At 34.8% G+C, this 19478-nt stretch overlaps 2 protein-coding genes and 3 non-coding genes across 5 annotated transcripts; 1 reads left to right on the forward strand and 4 right to left on the reverse strand.

The window, feature by feature from the left end:
* Nucleotides 1-6214: 6214 nt before the first annotated feature.
* On the reverse strand, nucleotides 6215-6305 carry LOC132061727 (small nucleolar RNA snoR109). Its single transcript, XR_009416145.1, has one exon. It is a non-coding gene; the product is annotated as a small nucleolar RNA snoR109 (small nucleolar RNA).
* Nucleotides 6306-6569: 264 nt separating this feature from the next.
* Nucleotides 6570-10918, reverse strand: LOC132060370 (large ribosomal subunit protein eL6-like). Its single transcript, XM_059453393.1, has 3 exons — nucleotides 10616-10918; nucleotides 9109-9380; nucleotides 6570-6887 (listed from the first exon to the last, which is right to left on the reverse strand). Exons 1-3 carry the CDS (start codon nucleotides 10875-10877, stop codon nucleotides 6732-6734), a joined length of 690 nt encoding a protein of 229 aa, XP_059309376.1. The 5' UTR covers nucleotides 10878-10918; the 3' UTR covers nucleotides 6570-6731.
* Nucleotides 7315-7406, reverse strand: LOC132061728 (small nucleolar RNA snoR109). Its single transcript, XR_009416146.1, has one exon. It is a non-coding gene; the product is annotated as a small nucleolar RNA snoR109 (small nucleolar RNA).
* On the reverse strand, nucleotides 8036-8125 carry LOC132061726 (small nucleolar RNA snoR109). The gene has a single exon (XR_009416144.1). It is a non-coding gene; the product is annotated as a small nucleolar RNA snoR109 (small nucleolar RNA).
* Nucleotides 10919-13148: 2230 nt separating the features above from the next.
* On the forward strand, nucleotides 13149-19012 carry LOC132060371 (uncharacterized). The gene is made up of 3 exons (XM_059453394.1): nucleotides 13149-13592; nucleotides 18010-18165; nucleotides 18661-19012. Exons 1-3 carry the CDS (start codon nucleotides 13296-13298, stop codon nucleotides 18727-18729), a joined length of 522 nt encoding a protein of 173 aa, XP_059309377.1. The 5' UTR covers nucleotides 13149-13295; the 3' UTR covers nucleotides 18730-19012.
* Nucleotides 19013-19478: the final 466 nt, after the last annotated feature.

The raw sequence follows: 19478 nt of genomic DNA on the forward strand, positions 1-19478 counted from the left end.
AAGGGATAAATTCAATATATTTTCAGAAGCATCTAGATTGAAACCTAATTTATCCAAAAGTCAAGTGTATTTTGGTGGAGTAGACAAGGAAACAAAGCAACAGATCCTGCAACTACTTGGCCATGAAATAGGAGAACTCCCTTTCTATCTCGGAGTGCCTTTATCCACCAAAAGACTCACAGTAGCCCAATGCCAACCCCTGGTGAGCAAGATGACAGCAAGAATAACTTGTTGGATGGCTAAGACTTTGTCATACGCTGGAAGATTGCAACTCATTAGGGTAGTCTTATTTGGTGTCCAAGCCTACTGGGCACAAATGTTTATGCTCCCACAGAAGATTATTAAACTAGTAGAAGCAATTTGCAGGAGTTACTTATGGACAGGTAAAGCCACTATATCCAAGTGGGCTTTGGTTGCTTGGGATAAAATGTGTTTACCAAAGAGTGCAGGAGGGATGAACATTCTCAACCTGAAAATCTGGAATCAAGCAGCCATTTGCAAACTGTTATGGGCACTTAGTCAAAAGAAGGACAAGTTTTGGATTACATGGATGCACACATATTATATCAAGAAAAAGGATTTGACACAAATGGAAGCACCTAAACAAACTTCATGGATGAAAAGAAAGATTTTCAACATGAGAAAGCATTTACCAGTCCTGAATTCTAACCAGCAAATATATAACAGAGGCAAATTTTCTATCTCTTGTCTGTATAGGTGCTTGAGAGGGGAGGTGGATAGTGTGGGATGGAGGAACTTAGTGTGTCACAATGTAGCGTGTCCTAAACAAGTGTTTATACTCTAGGTTGCTCGACGTGGGAGACTGAGGACCAAAGATTTGTTACATAAATGGGGCATAACAGTGAGCACTACATGTGTATTATGTAATGCATGTGACGAAACAGTGGGACACTTATTCTTTGATTGTGCATACGTCAAGGAGGTTTGGCATCAGATTCTAGTGTGGATGAAATAGAGGAAAACCATACAGGATTGGGACCACAAATGGCAATGGGTGGTGCGGCAATCTAAGGGTAGAAATGCTAAAAGTTGTCTACTCAAAGCTGTATTTGCTGCTATGGTGTATGACATATGGACTGAAAGGAACGAGAGAGTATTCCAGAACAGAAGCAGAAGCACAACAGTTCTTTTGCATTCATTGAAGACTAACCTCTGCATTCGAGTGAGGTCAAATAGAGCTATGATTGCGTACTTGAGTAATTTGTAGTAACTTACTTTTTTTTTTTTGGTTACTAGGAGATAAGGATCACTGGTTGTTAGGTGAATAGGTCTCTGATGTAATTTCTGAGAGGGGTGCAGTTGGTCACGTGCCCCTGGTTTTTTGTTTTTCTCATTTGGTGATTAATGAAAATCATTTTAATTGCCAAAAAAAAAAAATTACGCAAAAAACACGATGGATAGCATTTTTTTTGTGCGAAGTGTCCTTCAAATGCACTGGTCTTTAATTTTGGCCCTCAAATTAGTGGTCTTTAATTTTGTCGCTTTCGCCTAAACTATAAAGTTTGGGGTTCGAACCCTGGCTCAATTAAAAAAAAAAAATCGCAAGGCAGAGTTTTGTGGCAAAGTTAGACCTGTTTGGGCCAAAAATAGGCTTTAACCTTTAAGCCAGAGTTTTTGCCTTCAACAAAACTCTGCCTTAAGGGAGAGTTTTGGCATGCATGAAGGAAGAGTTTTGCATGCAAATCTCTAAAATATATAACTATCAGAGCGTATTGTATCAGTTGAAATTGTGCGAAAATATATATCAACGCTGATAGTTACATTCCGTAAAATATATAACTATGTTTCTTAAAATTTTAAAACTATAGCTACATTTCATAAATACCTCTTCTAAGTATTTGACACATCTTGTAATTTTTCCAACTTTAAACCACATTTAAAAGGGACCAACAACAATAATAACAATATACCCAGTATAATTCCACAATTGGAGTCTGGAGAGGGTAAGATGTACGCAGACCATACCTCTACCTTTATGGATAGAAAGACTGTTTCCGATATACCCTCGGCTCAAAAGAAATGTCACCCTAAACAGAATGAAACTTGAGAAAATTTCCTTAGACGAAAGCATTCTAAGAAAGAAGTTCAAACCACAGCCCATTAAATAAGCTTATTTGGGAACACAAACAAGTATGACAAGTTGAACAAATCTCCAACATGGAAAAAGAAAAAAGAAAATCACCGAAGGGTATTCCGTATACAAACAAAAACATAAATTCAGAGCTATAAAATAAAACATCCCAAAATTGAAACCCCTAGAGCTCAACTGAAAAATTTATTTACTTTTTGTGAGTCCTATAAAGCAGCAGACAAAAAATGTGAGACTTAACATAACTATTTCTTAAAAAGACATGATTTTGGGAAGCATAATCAGGACATATCAACAAATCTTTGATATAGGAAGAGAGAGATAGAGATACCTGAAGAATAACAGGGATTGAGATCACCTTTCCTTGTCGCTACCCACATTTTAAAGGGACCAAAGTAAACATTAGTTTCACCCAATTTGGTTCTCTTTCGCAATCACAAGTTCACTATACTCGCACTGTTATTGATTATTGGAATGACATGGGTCGAAATTGGTGAGGATTCAATATTGAGTATTATATAGCTGACCCTAGATAAGAGGGTGTGGAGGTTGACGGTTAGGGTAGAACGCTAGTAGTGAGTAGTTACGCTTTTTTGCTTTCCCTTATGACCAGTAGGATTGGTATTATTTTCGTCATTTTTATTAGAGATAATGGTCAAAAAAACACCTTGACTAGTATTTGATGGTGCGTATTGTACATTCTTTTATTTTTTTTGGGTTTAAAAATGATTCTAAATGACACTCCATGCAGTTAATTGAAGGAATTAATTGTAAATTTAAAAATTAAGAGATCATGGTAAAAAAATATCACTTTTTTTTTAGTTTACAGCACTAGTCGAGGTGTGTCTTGATAAATAGTTGATGATAGTTCAGGTAGGAAACGCGAACACTTGATAGTTCAAGTGTATTTAATAAATAGTTGGTGATAGTTCAAGTAGAAAACTCACAAAAACGTGATACTTGAGGTGTATTTTTTTACCATTGTCTCTTTTTATTATTGTAGTATCCTCGTATTCCTTATTCTAGTTCTCTATTACTATCTGTTGTCTCTTCTATTTCGATTTTTAATATCCTGTTGGTTGTTAGCGCGTATGTTTTCATAATTGCTGTGTTTTGAGTCGAAGGTGTGTCAGAAACAGTCTCTCCACGCCATAAAAGTAGGGATGAGGTCTGCATAGATGCTAAATGTTGTTGTATTATATAGTTGACTCAACTTGTTTGGAATTGAGACGTAGTAATTGAGCCTTTTGGTCCTTATGCTTTAAATCACCCAATTTGTTTGTTTAAGTTGTTGTTTGATGTATCACATTAGTATTACAAAGATTTAGTTGTGTTATGTGATATGTTTTTTTTTTATTACATGGGAACTGCAATTTTATTCTTTGGTGCGCACGGTAAACCCACCTTGTGCATAGCTCGCAAATCACAAAAGGAGAGAACGCGTGGCAGCCCGTGCGACGAGCTCGACCGGAAGGCAAATCATCATGTCGTTAGCGGGGAGGTTTCGAGCCTGAAAGCCTCCATTATAAAGCCCTTGACATGCTCAACCAACCCCAACCTCCATTACGAAAGTTTCCAGCCGTGTAACTTTTACGGGTGTGTTATGTGATATGTTTACTTAGCATGGGCGGAGAGTGCGGGCTTTCTCCTATTCATTTAATGCCCCTTTGAAATTTTGCTATGCTGAATTGTAATTCCCGCTTTATTACTTTTAGAACCCCCTAATTTGTCCTGAAATTTGTTCTTTTGATTACTGGAATTATACGGGCCCCGATGGTGCGGCATGAATATTGAGAACGTATTGGAATTAAGATGTTATAGGTGAAAATTTTGGTGCTTATGCGGTAGGAAGTTTTGATGAAGTAGCAAGTTTGTTTAAGTTGTTGTTTGATGGATCGAACAACATTAGTATTCTGAGATATAATTGTGTTATGTGATATGCTTAGCAAGGGTGATTTATGTGGCCTTTCTCCTATTTCATTTACCCGTTTGGTAGAATGCACCTTTGAAATTGCGGCTATCACTATAGTGTCGGTTTAAGACAACTTGTGACATCTTAATCTATGTGCAGTTAAAAAACTGATTTTCTTTTTGGGTACATGATATAGGAGTAGACAAGCTTTATATATGCTGGACTGTTATTAAAATGTCATGGAAGGATGCAAGAATGAGATCGACGCTGTAGTCAGCATTATAAAGATATCTAATTTTCATATAATTTAGTGCAAATCTTCTTTGCATTCTTAGTTTCATGTCTGGTCAAATAAACAGAGTAAGAGGAAGTAACACATTGAGGTCCCTAAATAATTCTCAAGTGTGTCATGACACGCCTACAATGCGAATATTAGAATACACTCACCAAAGACAACCATTAGTTGGGAAAACAGCAATAGTCTACTGATTGGAACTTAGTTTTGCCAGGAATGGCGATAAAAGCAAAGCAAACTTATAAATCTTGCCAAGCTTCTTTGCATGCTGATAGAATCTATTGGCAATTCAGACAACACATCGAAGGACGAAAAAAGCATGATATATTTTATGTTCAAAACCATAACACTAATTAGACAATCATTGTTGGATCTGTTAAGTATTTTAGGCATAATACATAAACTGACCCTCAAACTTGATCTCAACTAGCAAATATGCTCTCCAACTTTAGGTGTGCACAAGTAGGCATTTCAGCTTGTCTCCACTTTGATAGTTGAACACTCCCAACTTACAAAATGATCATCTAGACACCTCTAAAATTTATGTACCACGTCAGCATTTGTGTTTGTGTTAAACTTTATATAAGTTAGTTGAGGTGCCCTTTTGAGACAGTTAATGGAAATTTGTAGCTAAGTTTGAGAGTATTATGCCTACATTTTATGTTGAAAGCTCTATCATCGTTTTAAAGGATGAACCTTCTTCCAAACATATAAGAGACTCTTAACAGAATAAAGTTAATGATGTGTTTGATTATTATCATAATCTATGAATTCATCAATAAACTACTATACACTAACTACATTAGGGTGACAACAAGGAAAAGAACATTATTCACCTATGAAAACCTTTTTATAGGTGAATAAGCACAGGCACGCTATCACACTGCAGAAAAGCAAGAAAGTATCGAAGAGTTGTTTACTTTAGTCGATCTTTGATCAAACTGGTTTTGTAATACTAATATCACCACATCAAACTCAATTGTCTTATCAAAGTACACAAAAACAACTGTAAAGAAAAAATTGTATGGTGTTTTCATGTATGCACCTATAGACGCAAACTGCTGGAAGTCAAAGCAGTCAGCCTGGAAAGTGCAAAGATGATCTAGAAAAGGGCATCTTGAAAAGGCTAAATTCTATTCCATTTCCTTCTTCTCCCCTTCTCATCGAGGGCCTTATACCACACATACAAATAGGGCTGTTCACAGTTTTGGTTAAAACCAAAACCGAAATGTTTAACCAAATAAAAAAACCGACATTTGGTTTGGTTTGGTTTTTGGTTTTAAATTTGAAAAAGCCGATAATATTTGGTTTGGTTATGGTTATAGTAAAAAATAACCGAATAAATAACCGAACCAAACCGATAATTATATACATAAAATTTATAATTATTTATATGTATAATATTAACTTTTCATAAATAATTAAAGATATTTTATACCTTTTAATTATTAATTTAATTTTGGTCTACTTATTTTTAAGGCCCATGTCTTAAAAGAATATGTCAAGATCGTCAATCTTTATTTAATAAGTCGTAAGCGTAAGGGTAAAAAGTAAAAACCCTACTATCTCTTTTCATTTTACGTTGCGCGTCGCGTATCTTCCAAATATGCAGCAAAGTTCGCCTTGTGGGCCGTGAAAAAAAAAGAACATAAGAAATTTGAAGAATGTGAGAGAGATATTTAAATTATCACGGTAGTCATAAATTGAAAAACCGAACAAACCGACAATAACCAAACCGGTGGTTATTATTTTACTTGGTTTGGTTATGGTTTTAGACATTTAAAAACCGATTAAATTGGTTTGGTTATGGTTTTAACCAATAACCGACCCAAACCGAACCATGAACACCCCTACATACAAATATATATCTACAGAGATGAATCACAACTAGTACTGGAAATGTAAGAAGTTCGGTAAGCAGATATGTAGACAGCAGAACAACAACCGGCCAGTAAACTTCTTAAATTGAATTCATGTTGCTACAGCCACATTGGCAAAATCAAGAACAAGGGTACTCAATTTAACCCTCCTCTTGGTACATGTAGCTTTTAAATCAAGCATTACAATTTCAAAATATCTAATATAAGCAGATAAATCACATACTGACAACTCCAAAGTGCAAGCATGTTTATTTTATGTGTACACAAACAGACATAAATCTGTCTCGCATGCGAATGAGAGAAGCAAGACAGCAGAGCAAGAAACATTTTAAATTGTGACACTCAAACATAGCTATCATAAAGAATAAACAGTTCTCACAGAGGAAAATCTCATTGCATATTCGAATATAAGATGATTCTCATCAAAAAAGTATTTAGCAAGAACCATTAAACTCTTTCAAACAGAACAGGCCGCAAACGTATAAAAGGATCAAAAGAGATCGATTTAGAAAGAGTACTATAGAATTTGTTTGCCTAAAAAGCTAGCTCATGTGGTTTCATGCCTGACTTGAGTGAGAACCTTGCGGACAAATACTCCTTCAACTCGGGAACACCCTCAATGGCCTTGATCAATGCTGCATCTACAGCTTTCTGATCATCTTTCTTTTCCTGTGGAAGCACATTCTTCTCCTGCAATCAACAAGAATGAATATCATGCGAAGAGAACAGTACAGTTCAGATCAAAGATTCATCAGTATATATCATTCAAAATCAATCAACACGGCGTCAATTAAAATTAGTTAAACTCAGCGTATTTTTTTTAATCAAGAAGATGAGAGATTTCAAAAATAGAAGCAAATGTGAGACCTTTCTATGGAAGCAATCAATGGAATAAAATTGCAGAGATGAAGAAAGGACTCGAAATCAGTATATGCCCGCAACGGAACTAGAGCGCCATTGTTTCATAAGCAGTCTCTGTTCTCTCAAAGGCATTATTTAAACTTAAGCTGTATGAATCCTACATATCCATTTTAATAAGGGAATATTCCATATATGTTGCAGTTTATCCGAGTCAATTTCATTCGTTTACGGGTAACTGAATTACAAGAAGTAGTGGAAATGTAAGAAGTTCAGTAAGCAGATAAGTCGACAGCGAAACAACAACCGGCCAGTTAACATCTCAAAATTGAATTCATTTAGCTACAGCCACATAGGCAATCAAGATTTTGGGTACTGAATTTCACCCTTCTCTTGGTACATGTAGCTTTCAGTCAATCATTAGATTCTGATCTTTTCTAATGTCAAAGGCAAATCCACAGAGGCGGATTAAGCATTCTTAGCATTGTACTCATGAAATTATGGGTTCAGACCTAATATATCTTGATATTTTAGTATGTTTTTACATATATATATCCATACTCTGTCGAAGTTATGGGGTAAGATAACCCCGTAGCTAAAAGGCTACATCCATGCCAACAGATCCATCATTTATTGACAACTACACAGTGTCCACGTGTTTATCTACAAGTACACGAGCAATGGCACTCCTGCTAACATTTTAAATGTCATTGCTCATGTGCTTGTAAATAAACACGTGGACACTTGTGTACTTGTCAATAAATGATGGAAGAATAGACAATTTCAACCAGGAATTCTCATGTTTCTTTAGAAGTAATGGTATATTAGAAAACCAGCATAAGGACCACAAAATCTCATGTTAATGCTCTAATTTAAGATAGCCATCTTTGTGAATTCTCCATAGCCATTTTTAAAATGGAAATACTCCATATCTGTTCCATTCTTTTAATTACAGGTAATTGAATTAAAACTAGTCTAGGAAATGTAAGAAGTTCGGTAAGCAGATGTGTCGACAGTAGAACAACAACCGGCCAGTAAACTTCTCAAATGAATTCATGTAGCTACAGCCACATTGGCAATCAAGATCTTGGGTATTGAATTTCACCCTTCTCTTGGTACAATGTAGCTTTCAATCCAGCATTACATTTGGATCTTTTCTAAAACATGTGATTGCATGTTTATTTTACATGTACCCGAGCAATGGCACCCCTGCTAACCTAACCTTAGATTCCCACATAGCTAGTCATAATTTTGGAAGAACAGACAGTTCTAACTTAAGATGATTCAATCAAAATCAATCAACACCCTAAATTAGTTAAAACTCTGGTAAAGGAGGCTCGAGAGACCTCGATCACATATTATTCACTGAACTCACCAAACCAGCAAATTTGAATCATAGGTTTCTATATGCCTAAGGAAAATGATGATTCAATCAAAATCAATCAACACCCTAAATTAGTTAAAACTCTGGTAAAGGAGGCTCGAGAGACCTCGATCACATATTATTCACTGAACTCACCAAACCAGCAAATTTGAATCATAGGTTTCTATATGCCTAAGGAAAATGGGATTTGCATAGTAGGATGCGAAAGCTTATTTACATACAATGGAGTTTATGAATTCTCTATGTCCAGTTTTTTAAGGGTCTCCACAGCCGTTCCACATTATAGTGTTTATTTCATTCCATTTTGAGGTTCGATATGTCAAAAATATCTTACCTTTTTAACATGTTTGAGGTTCGAAATTTAGCATGTTTGATGTTTTGTGTCCATTTCATTCCATTTTGAGTTTCTAGATATTCAAATCTTATCTTTTTAACATGTTTGAGGTTCTAAACTAAGCATTTTTAAGGTTCTACCAGCTACATGAATTCTCCTCATGATCCATTTCACTCTATTCAGACCTATGGGATGAAAATTTGTATTTTCCAGTAAATTAGAATCTCTGGGTATACTTAAACTAAATCAATATATCTACATATCTAACCAGAATAAAAGGCAAAAAATCAGACAAACTAACAAAAGAATTTAAAGCAGAAAATGAACAAACAAACCTCTTTTTTCTCTTCAAAGAACTCGCCTTCACCCTTCTTCTGCTTCTTCTCAGCTTGTTTAGCAAAATACTTATCATCAATCTTCTCAGCGTTTACTCCACTAACATCAACTTTCGTCGAAGTAGCAATAACATAAGCTTGATTAACACGTCTTAATGGAACACCATTAAGCTTAAAAGGCCCAGTAACAAGAAGCAACCCAGATTGAAGCTGTTTCAAAAACACGACTCTTTTTCCCTTAAATCTACCAGCAAGGATAATCAACACAGTACCTGAAGAAAAATGGAAAAACTAAGTAATGTAACTAATTATGCTCCATAATTACATTTTATAGTGATATTTTAAAATATTACAAAATATAACTCTATTTTATCATTTATAGCAGAATACACAAGTACAAGTACCTAAATTGTAGGCACAATTTTTTTTTTTTTTTGATGACATGGGAACCCACAGCCGCTACCCTTCGGGTGCGCACATTTGTAGGCACAATTTTTGTATGTGCGCATACTGTGTATACACGATCAGGGTTTACATATTGTAGGAAAATTACCATTTTTAGTCCCCCAGATACTGAAAAATTCTGATATTGATCCTTGTGATTTCTGGTCAAGCACATTTAATCTATTGTTGAGCTGTTAATAATAAATTTGTACTGCTACCCCATATTTGAGGATATTATATTTTAGTTCATTGAAGGCTAAATATGCTTAGCCAACTATTTCGAGGATCAAAAACGGAATTTACTAATAACTAAGGAACCAAACATGCAATTACCCCTATATTATAACATACAATGTATCAGTGTATATACACTGATATTGTATGCATCCGCGGACAGTGTATATGCTACATTTTGAAAGAATAATACTGCTTATTTTGGGGGGGGGGGGGGAAATAATGTCGATAAATAATAGCCCTTAGCTTTGTGGGTTTTCGTTTAGGAAAAATTGACTAATGTAGCTGATTATGCTCCATAATTACATTTTAGCAGTACTTTTAAATATTACAAAACATAACTATGTTATTATTTATAGCAGAAGGCACAATATTTGTATGCACACATACTGTGTATATGCTATCAGTGTATATACATTGTACAGTGTATATATGCAACATTTTCCAAGAAAAACCCAACATCAAATATCAATATACATTATACCTAGGGAAAACATTACACATAATGTATCAACCTTGTATAAAGTGCATAATTTACTACTTTTAAGAACAACATGTAGTAACAATACAAGCTTAATATAATAAATGGGTGGCAGAACGACTAATAGTTATGACAAGCAAATGGATCAAAAGTGCACATTTCTATTAATTGGAGGTTAAATGTGCTTAGACAAATATTACAAAAGGTACCAAAAATGCATATTAATGTGTCCGTATACATACATAGATATTGTAAGTGCGCCCATACATTGTATATGCTACGTTTTGAAAGAAAAATACTATACTACGTATTGCAAACAAAATAATATCACTATATTTAATACTGTACCTGGAGTAATACTTGCTCTTAGTTTTGTGGGTTTTGGTTTGTGTTTATTAACAAGGGGTTTTGCCACGTCATCAGCTGGGTAAAATTTTGGTGGTTTTTCAGTTGTTGAAGCTGTGATTGGTTTTTTTTGGTGTGTAGGGAATTTACCACCATTTTTTTTCTTGATAGCCCATAAACCTTTTTTGTGGTACATTTTGGTACGTGAGTATTTACCCACACCACGAATTAGATCTGGGTTTCGTGTTGTTTTTTTGGCCGCCATTGTTGTTGAAAGCTCTGTAGAGAAAGAGAGAGTTAGGATAAACCCTAGCAAGATTGTTATATAGATACAGCTAGGGTTAAATGTTAATGCCCATTGGGCTTAACTTAGATTATTATTTGATACTTATAATTTAGATCTGGCCCCTTTTGCTGCGTGGACTCAAATGTTGGGCTTTTTCAGCAAAAGCCCAATGACTTGATTATCAATCATTGGCACGGGTATCCTATCCTATTACGGGGGTGGTCTTTAATATTTGGCCTTCGGCAATTTACGTGACCGAAAATATTCCTGAGATTCTGGGTTCGAACCCCAGAAGATTAAAAAAAAAAAAAAAAAAATTACAAGGCAGAATTTCGTAGCAAATTATGCTTATTCACCTAGAAGTTAGGCCTTCACTTCTATAGAAACCACAGAGGTAAAATATATATATATATATATCGTAATGCAATATTTCATAGCAAACTATGCCTATTCAGGGTAAAGTGATGTCTTAAGGCATAGTTTATATATAGAACTTATGCCTTGAGGCACAGTTTCTACATAAAGGTTACTATGTCTTAAGGCCTTGAGGGACAAAAATTAAAGAGCATTCCATATAAAGGGCAATCCGCGCAATTTTTTTTATTATTATCCTATCCACCAAGATAACATTCTGGATGAAATTTCATAAATAGCTTATAGCCTATTTTGTCAAGCTTAGTTTTCCTCCAAAGTGCTTATTTTTTTCCAATAAGTATTTATTTAAAAAAAAATAATGAGATGTTTGGCCAAACTTTTTGGAGAAAATAAGTGTTTTTAGGGAGTAGCAAAAGCCGTTTTTCAGAAACTAAAAAAATTAGATTTTGCCCAAAAACATTTTTGAGAAATACACTCAGAAGCACTTCTAAAAGCTTGGTCAAACACTAATTGTTACTTAAACATGTTCTTAAACTAATTCGTCAAAAATAAATTGTTTTTCGCCAAAAGTACTTTTTTGAAAAGCACTTTTCAACCACAAGTTGATTTTAGATGCTTGGCCAAACAGGTTATTAGTTTAGAGCGTAATTACAAAATGTACCTACAATTTGCGTATTTACAAAACGTAGTTATAATTTTTGTATCAGGTAGATATCAGTTGTATAAGCAAAAGAGACATCAACTGACAACACACCGAAGAGTTCTATTAGCGATATTATATATAGCTACATTTCAGAATTTTTTGAAACTATAACTACATTTTGTAAATACACTTTTCTTGACATGTCGCATAATTTTTCCGTTTCTTCACTTTGTTTTCCTAAGAATTTCTACAATTTATAGTAAAGGTGTATATGGACTAGGTTGGTTCGAATTTTTTAAACACCAAACCAAACCAATTGCGTCGGGTTTTAAAATTTATACACCAAACCAAACTAATAAAATTCGGGTTTTTCAACCTCGAATTTTCTCGGGTTATTCGGGTTTCTCGGATTTTTTGGATTTTTTTTTTCGGAATAGTCTTGATACAAAACATATACGCTTTTACTTCAAATATTTCTTTAGTCCTACTAAGATACAACTATATAATTAAGGCGTTTCTTAAGAAAATAACATAAAAATTGAAAAGAGTAATGATATTGTATTAAAATATTCAACAAAAGATAATAAAATCGGTTAAAATAAATATTGCTAATTAATAAGCCACAAAGAAAATGACCATAATCTAAAAATACTAAATCATGCTGAAATAAGTACGGCTTACAAGTATTAGTTACGTGACAAAGAAAAAAACTTAAGTTATGTATTTTTACTCTCTAGACCAATTATGCAAAACTAAAGAATAGATATCCAACATTATTGTCATTCTTAGTAGTAAATTGAATTTCTTTTGTTAGCATTAGTGTTGAGTTGGTTTTGGTTTGGACTTTATTTGAGTTACTAACATCCATAGGATATAAAATTTATTGACATTCAAAAATTCTAAGTTCATGCTTGAATAATATGATAATATATAAAAACTACGAAAAAATTTAAGAAATATTTATAAATTACATTACAAATAAATATTTGTAATGTCGGGTTGGTTTGATTCGGTTTGACTTTTTTTAGCTAAAACCAAACGAAACCAATTATAATCGGGTTTTCTTTTTAAAAAAACATGGCAACAATTACAAAAATTGTACCCCTAGTTCCCGCAATTTTTCTATCATAATTCCCGTCAAATCTAACAAATAAAATTCATTACTTAACAACTTTAAAGGACCAAAATTGTCACGTGCATACTTATTTTGACCGAGTCAAAGAACTACTACAGTACTCTTTATTTTGCTCCACAACTAAGCACTTGAAGAACTACTATTAAGCTCTCATCACATAGTGAAAAAATGGGTTATTTTTTTCTCCATTAGAAGAGAAAAAGCATAAACCACTGATCGGAGAAGAATAATCACCGGGCCGTAAATGGATGGAGTAGGGGCAAGATTGGGCCGATCATCGGCCCGTTACGCACCGACAACTGTATTTACCGGGCCGGTTCGGAAGTGGAAGAAGAAATGGATCCATGGAACACCGTTAAGTTCCGGTAACAACCACAACCGGACAACTACTAACGGCGTTAACGGAAGTAACGGGTCTCATCTCTTGCTTTTCAAGTGGATACCTATTACGGCTAGCCAGAACAATAACGGCACTACGGAAATAAAAAACGACGACGTTTCTGTGGAGGAGACACCTAAGCGTAAATTCAAGTACATTCCGGTACTAATCTGCCCTAATTTACTTCTTTTAATCACACAATTTTGCGTGCATATATGAGATGAACTATATCTATTGTGTATTGTATATATGTGATACACTTTCGTTTTTAGGTGCCGTTTGGCCATAAATACCAAAAACAAATTCACTTTTTTTGGAATTTTTTGCTTTGTGTTTGGCCATAGTTTTTGAAATTGAGTTGTAAAAAAGTGAAAAAGTGAATTTTTTTTTGAAAAATAAGTTTTTTGAGTTTTTGGTATTCGGAATTTTTATGGCCAAACGCTGATTCCGGAAAAAAGTGAAATTTTTTTTCGGAATAAAGTGAATAATTTTTATGGCCAAACGGGGGCTTACTATGTCTAAAAAGGAATAACACATTTAACTTAAAACTTCCTCTTTTACCTTAATGAAATTTATTTCCGGCCACACAAATATTTATGCTTGTTTTAGACCACAAGTTTTCTAAAAGTCTGTCTTTCTTTTTTAAATTCCGTGCCTAATCAAACTATATCACATAAATTCTTTTTAAAACTTGCGGATGTGAAAAAAGTCACGGATGTTTGTGTGGCTATAAATCAATCTCATTAAGGGTAAAATGAGATGAGCTTGATCTACTGTGTATTGTATATAACACATATGATATAAGCTCACTTCAATGTTGAGCAATTTGAACAAGCTTTAATTTTTTATTTTTTTTTAAATCTTTTTGTGGGATGTACTCTTTTTTATGATGTGTTATCTGGAAGGTCAGTTTTTTTTTTTTTTTTTTAAAGGAAAGATCCTATTTAAGAAAGAAAACGTCAGATTTTTTGAAGAAATGAACTACTAACTAGGTGGTGGATGATGGTTTAGGGTTATGGGTTTATTCCTTTGAAAAAAATATATATATGTATTTGCATAGGCGGAGTGAGGGTTTTTAGTTTATGGGTTCTAAATCAGCAGTTTTTTTTGCTTACTGGGTTTTGGATAAATTATTTATACATATTAAATGAGTTTTTTGTAAACACACACACACACATATATATATAGCCCGTATCTACAATGCTTGCTCTGCCCCGGTATATATGGGGTTTGGAAGAATTTGTAAGCATAGACGGGTACATACTGGCAGAGCTAGGAATTTAGGGTTTTGAAGAACTTCTAAGCATAAGCGGTACACAGTGGCAGAGCTAGGAATTGAAACAAGGGTATTCAAAAGAAATAGGATTCAACAACTTATATATATGCAAAAGTTTCATTTTTACCTACTTTACATAGTATAATTTTTTGATAACGGCACCTGTCTGCCTCCGCTCCTGTGGATACCGTGTTTTGTTTAGTGCACATAAGGAAAGGAAAATCAGCTCATGAGACCCTAGTTCACCGGAGTGGACACGAAGTTTCTTACCTTAACTAGATTGAGCTAGTATGTATAGCATTTGAAGTCTGTTTGCAAGTGCTTACATCGGTTTCAGCTCAACCTGATAAGTTCACACCCATTGTCATGAGACTAGTAGGTGTAATGATGCTACACTCAGTGACTTAAAATGCGGGATCTTCCTTTGCTTATAGATACTATCGGTTGGACATTTGCGAAGAAGATGAAACCGGTTGAATATTTGGAAAGTGAGGTTAAGGGATATGTCTTACGTTATATTATGAGTTGTGAGTTTGCAAAAGTGCATAGCAGGAGGACTGATATGTGTACTTTTCCAAATAAACATGACGCTTTTTTTTTTTTGTTGAAGTAAGTTGTTGCATTAAAAAAGCATCAAGAATGATGCGTGAATGATTACAAATCATATAATACTGCTGCATGTTTAGCTTTTATGTCCTGAAATGTGGGAGTTCCAGAGTTTTTGAAGTTGATAGAATATGGATCTCTTCGTAAGTTGGGGAACACAACGTAAAGTCTTCAAAATCCACTGTGGCACAAGAACCATAAAATTACTCGGCCAAATACATAGACGGCCCCTTGAAGTTGTCGTGAATTTTCATTTAGAAACTTTAACTAAGACCTTTCCCTACCAAGCACTCTAACATTAATGGATATGTACCTTTAAACACACAGCTCTGATGTGTCAAATAGCGTGAATATCACTGCCAAGAAGTGTGTGTGTTGTTTTTTATGCTGACATGGAAGCCTTTAATTTTATAGACTTTTCTTCCTTGTATCGCCCATTCTCAACTCAATAAAGTCCCCAGTTTTCTCATCTTCATCTTCCGCCGGCTTTCCGTGCTCTGTCTCCAATCTTCTTTAACCAATAAACCCAGAAAAGCTCATCATCCGTTACCTCTTCACTTGAGCTTTAACTCGAACCTTGCTTCCACAAATGACCCTTTCCTGATTAGAGTAGGAATTGCGAAGCACATTGTTTTATTGGAAAAAGGGAGAGTGATAGATCTTATGCTTGTTTGTTGTGAGGATATATAGGAGATATCAATTTGTTTGCTTCAATGGTAGAGACGTAAGACTGTAAGAGAGAGAAGGAAAGAGATCTGAATGGTGCTCTTTTTTCCCTTTGCAGTGTTGAAAAATGGATTGAATGCTGCCAGGTTATAAATTAAATCCAAATCACTAAAATTGCATAAACCACTCCTATAATGTTGTTCGAGATTGTTTTTTTTATAAGCTTCAACTCTTATTTAGATGTGTTCTTTCTCTCTACTATTTATTTATTTGCATAAATGGAACCTTAGCTTCTTAATTTGATCTCTGCTATATTTTGCGAGTAAGTGTGGATATTTTTTTTCATTGAAGAAAGTAGATAAATGGAACTGGGTGAAGAAATAAGACAATGGGGAGCGGTGGGGTTGAAGAAGACGAACTTGATTTTGGTTTTGTGGGTGGGGGGCACCAAAAAGCTTCTGAAAATAGATTTTCTGCTTTTTTTGCTGCCCAAAATTCCCTTGTTTTTTAGTTAGGATAAAAGCCATGTCTCTTCCTTCCGTTCGTTCATTATCCAAGTCACACGCGAGTGAATCTCACGCATTTTACTTGTTTTGCTGATTGTTAATTAAGTGTTTAATTGGCACACATAAGCTGAAGTTGTAGTGTTAAATTGGTATTGATCTCAGTTGAAGTATCTAATGAAAATTCGTGGCAACTTTAAGGGGCTGTCTATGTATTTGGCCCTACTCTTTTATGGTGCAAGTTGTTAATATGAGAATTGACTTTTATAATGCTTTGAAGTACGTCTTTCTCAAAAAAAGTAGTACCGTCTTTCTAGGTAATTAAATACAATTTTCTATCAACGACCATTTTTCCCTCTCTGTTGCACCAAAGAGATCTAATTTTATCTCCTCGAGAAGTATAATTCTCCCTTCCTTTTCACTAACTTTGGTTTGACCCACTTATGTAAGACCAAATCATTCTTTCATTTCCATTTCTATGTTCCTCTTTCCCCTTGTGCAGATCCAAACATGACAGAAGGCTGAGAAGTACACTTAAGATCTCCTACTGATAAAAAAAGAATTACTATTAGACTTCCTTATGTGGTTATGTGGTTCTCATGTAGCTAATTTGTTTGTTGTATTAATGAGGAGATTAGTAAGACAGTAGCTGAGCCAGGGATTTAAAAATAAGTACAAGAATGTCATAGTTGGGATTTGAACTTATGACCTAAAGCATCTTTTGAAACCCCCCCTCTCTCTGTAACTACTACACTAGTATTCCCTTTCGTTAAGTGGATTCAACGGTTTATATATAATTAAAAAAACTAGCTTTTACTATTTGCATAGATTAATTTTTTGGCAAGGGGGATTCAATTGAACCCCCTTCCCTTCACCTATGTCTGCCCCTGTAATCTGAAAACGGAGAAGAATGTCAACAACAGAAGTTGGTATAAATTTTTGAGACGTTAGGGAGTACAGGAGTGTGTCTGGGGAGAGAGAGACAGGGAGATGAATGAAGTTTAATAGATTTGTTTTCTGTTCTCTACTTATATTGTTTATGACCCGTATATTTTTCTGTCGGATGTTTGAGCGCTGTATAGCCGATCAAATACAGGATGCCTGCTAGTTGAGGTTCGCATTATGCAATCTGCTTGGTTGCCAGCCACTGCCTAGGAAAGGGCCCTTTGAAACTTCTGAAAACCTTCAGAAACATGCTGAGATGTTTCAGGCACTAAAAGGGAGAAGACAATTTGCATTTGATAACCTTATTTCGTAATTATGGACATTCTTAGTATGCCCGGTGGATATAAAGAGGTGATGTCAAATCAAATATGCTACAGCTAATTTGTATTATGCCTTGTCCGTATTCTGGTGGCAAAGCCTACCTGATCACTACCAAAGTAATATGCAGTGTGCCAGTATTTATTATATTTCTTTCCTTCAATCGGTTTGCTTGTTGTATGTCAGTAAAGATAATAGGATTGGTTTGTGGCGTATGAGTATGCTTTTTCATTTTTGTTTTCCTTTCTTATAATGGTTGAGATAGCTTAACGTGCTCGAAGAACAAAAGAATGAGGCATCAGAAGAAGCTGAAGATGATATTAAACCAATTGAGACGGACACAAATAGTGAGGAGCCAACATCTCAGGCAGATGATGATGATAAACCTGACATTAACGATGTGCCCATGGAAGAGAGTCAGGTACTTTAAAATCTTTGCTACTGCTGTATGAAATTGTGAAAAAAGTGCCCAAGGAAAAGTTAAAGAAAAAGGTAGCGTATTTGCTGTATGCATTTTCAATTGTTGTACGAATGACTTGAAGCTTTTTTAAATGAGAATTGGAAGGTATATGACTATTGCGGTTGCCATCTTTTTTTTAAAAAAAAGGTTCAGACTATGACTTCATACAACTAGTATTTCATCCATTGGCCAAAATTGTTCTGTTTTTCTTTTTCGGTGCTGTTTGATCTTTGTTTTGTTTTACTCCTTGCTGTTGATGTCTTTCTTTAGCTTCGTAGGAACTGTTATTGAGAAAATGATTTTGTCTCCCTCCCTCGTTTTTCTTATGTTTTGAACTTTTATTTGGTTATACACTCCTATCATCTGGCTAGAAACGCACTTCAGATTTCGTGAGTCTAACAATGAACACAAGATTATGTGCACGGGTACCTGAATTGTGTTTTTTTTATCTTTCAGGCTCCGCAGAAACGACCTCCAGAACGACAAGACTTAAATGAAAGGACTTTAGACTTGTCATTGGGCTAGAAGGCTCGCGATGAAAACAATTCTGACTCAAAAGACAAGATCAAGCAAAACATATTCAGTCAGAATAGTGAACTCTAGGACTAGGAGCACTAAGTCATAACGGCTTTCCAAAAATGTTTCCCTGTATCAGTTGACTAAACTGCCTGTGTCTTTATACGACATTGGCTTAAGGTGATTGTAATCTGTAGCCATTGTTTACTTTGTAGAGATTCGATTTTTCCAGAGACTATAGCATAATACCCTTTATGTTGGACTTGTTAGAATGAAATTTGTTGTTGCATCACATTGAAGTGCTAGATTCATTTTATTCTCATAGGTGAAGTACATGCAAGTTCACACCACCTAAGGGTGTGGCTTAGTCTTTGAAGAAGTGGTGAAAATCTTTGAGATCAGAGACAAAAGACGCCAAGTGATATCTTCTCATCTGGCCAACAGCCTTGATAAGCAAACTAATGTGAATACCACCGTTATTTAAAAGGAAAAAAAAAGTGTATGCTAGTTCAGATTTTCTTAGAAAGGATGAATGCTTCTAGTGTTTGATGAAGCAATCATCTCATGGGTTTCATGCTTGAGAATGCAGATTGAAGTATATGATGGCATCATAAAAATTTCCACAAATTCACATAAAATTGATTACACCAGAAAAGGCAGACGAGAGGAACAATGAAGCCCCTATTTTCACCTGTATAAATTATAAATTATAAAGAGTTTTGACGAAGATACCCAGAGTACTCAAGTGAATTGTGTCT

This window comes from Lycium ferocissimum, chromosome 6 (genome assembly GCF_029784015.1).
Source record: "Lycium ferocissimum isolate CSIRO_LF1 chromosome 6, AGI_CSIRO_Lferr_CH_V1, whole genome shotgun sequence".
Taxonomy (NCBI): Eukaryota; Viridiplantae; Streptophyta; class Magnoliopsida; order Solanales; family Solanaceae; genus Lycium; species Lycium ferocissimum.

Excerpts from the sequence above, each read along its gene's own strand:
- LOC132060370 (XM_059453393.1), bottom strand. The coding sequence starts at position 10,877 with ATGGCGGCCAAAAAAACAACACGAAACCCAGATCTAATTCGTGGTGTG. Across the intron at positions 9,381-10,615 it reads AAGAGCAAGTATTACTCCAG|GTACTGTGTTGATTATCCTT; the intron begins GTACAGTATTAA and ends ATTTTTCTTCAG. Across the intron at positions 6,888-9,108 it reads TCTTTGAAGAGAAAAAAGAG|GAGAAGAATGTGCTTCCACA; the intron begins GTTTGTTTGTTC and ends TGTTGATTGCAG.
- LOC132060371 (XM_059453394.1), top strand. The coding sequence starts at position 13,296 with ATGGATGGAGTAGGGGCAAGATTGGGCCGATCATCGGCCCGTTACGCA. Across the intron at positions 13,593-18,009 it reads GTAAATTCAAGTACATTCCG|CTTAACGTGCTCGAAGAACA; the intron begins GTACTAATCTGC and ends TGGTTGAGATAG. Across the intron at positions 18,166-18,660 it reads TGCCCATGGAAGAGAGTCAG|GCTCCGCAGAAACGACCTCC; the intron begins GTACTTTAAAAT and ends TTTATCTTTCAG.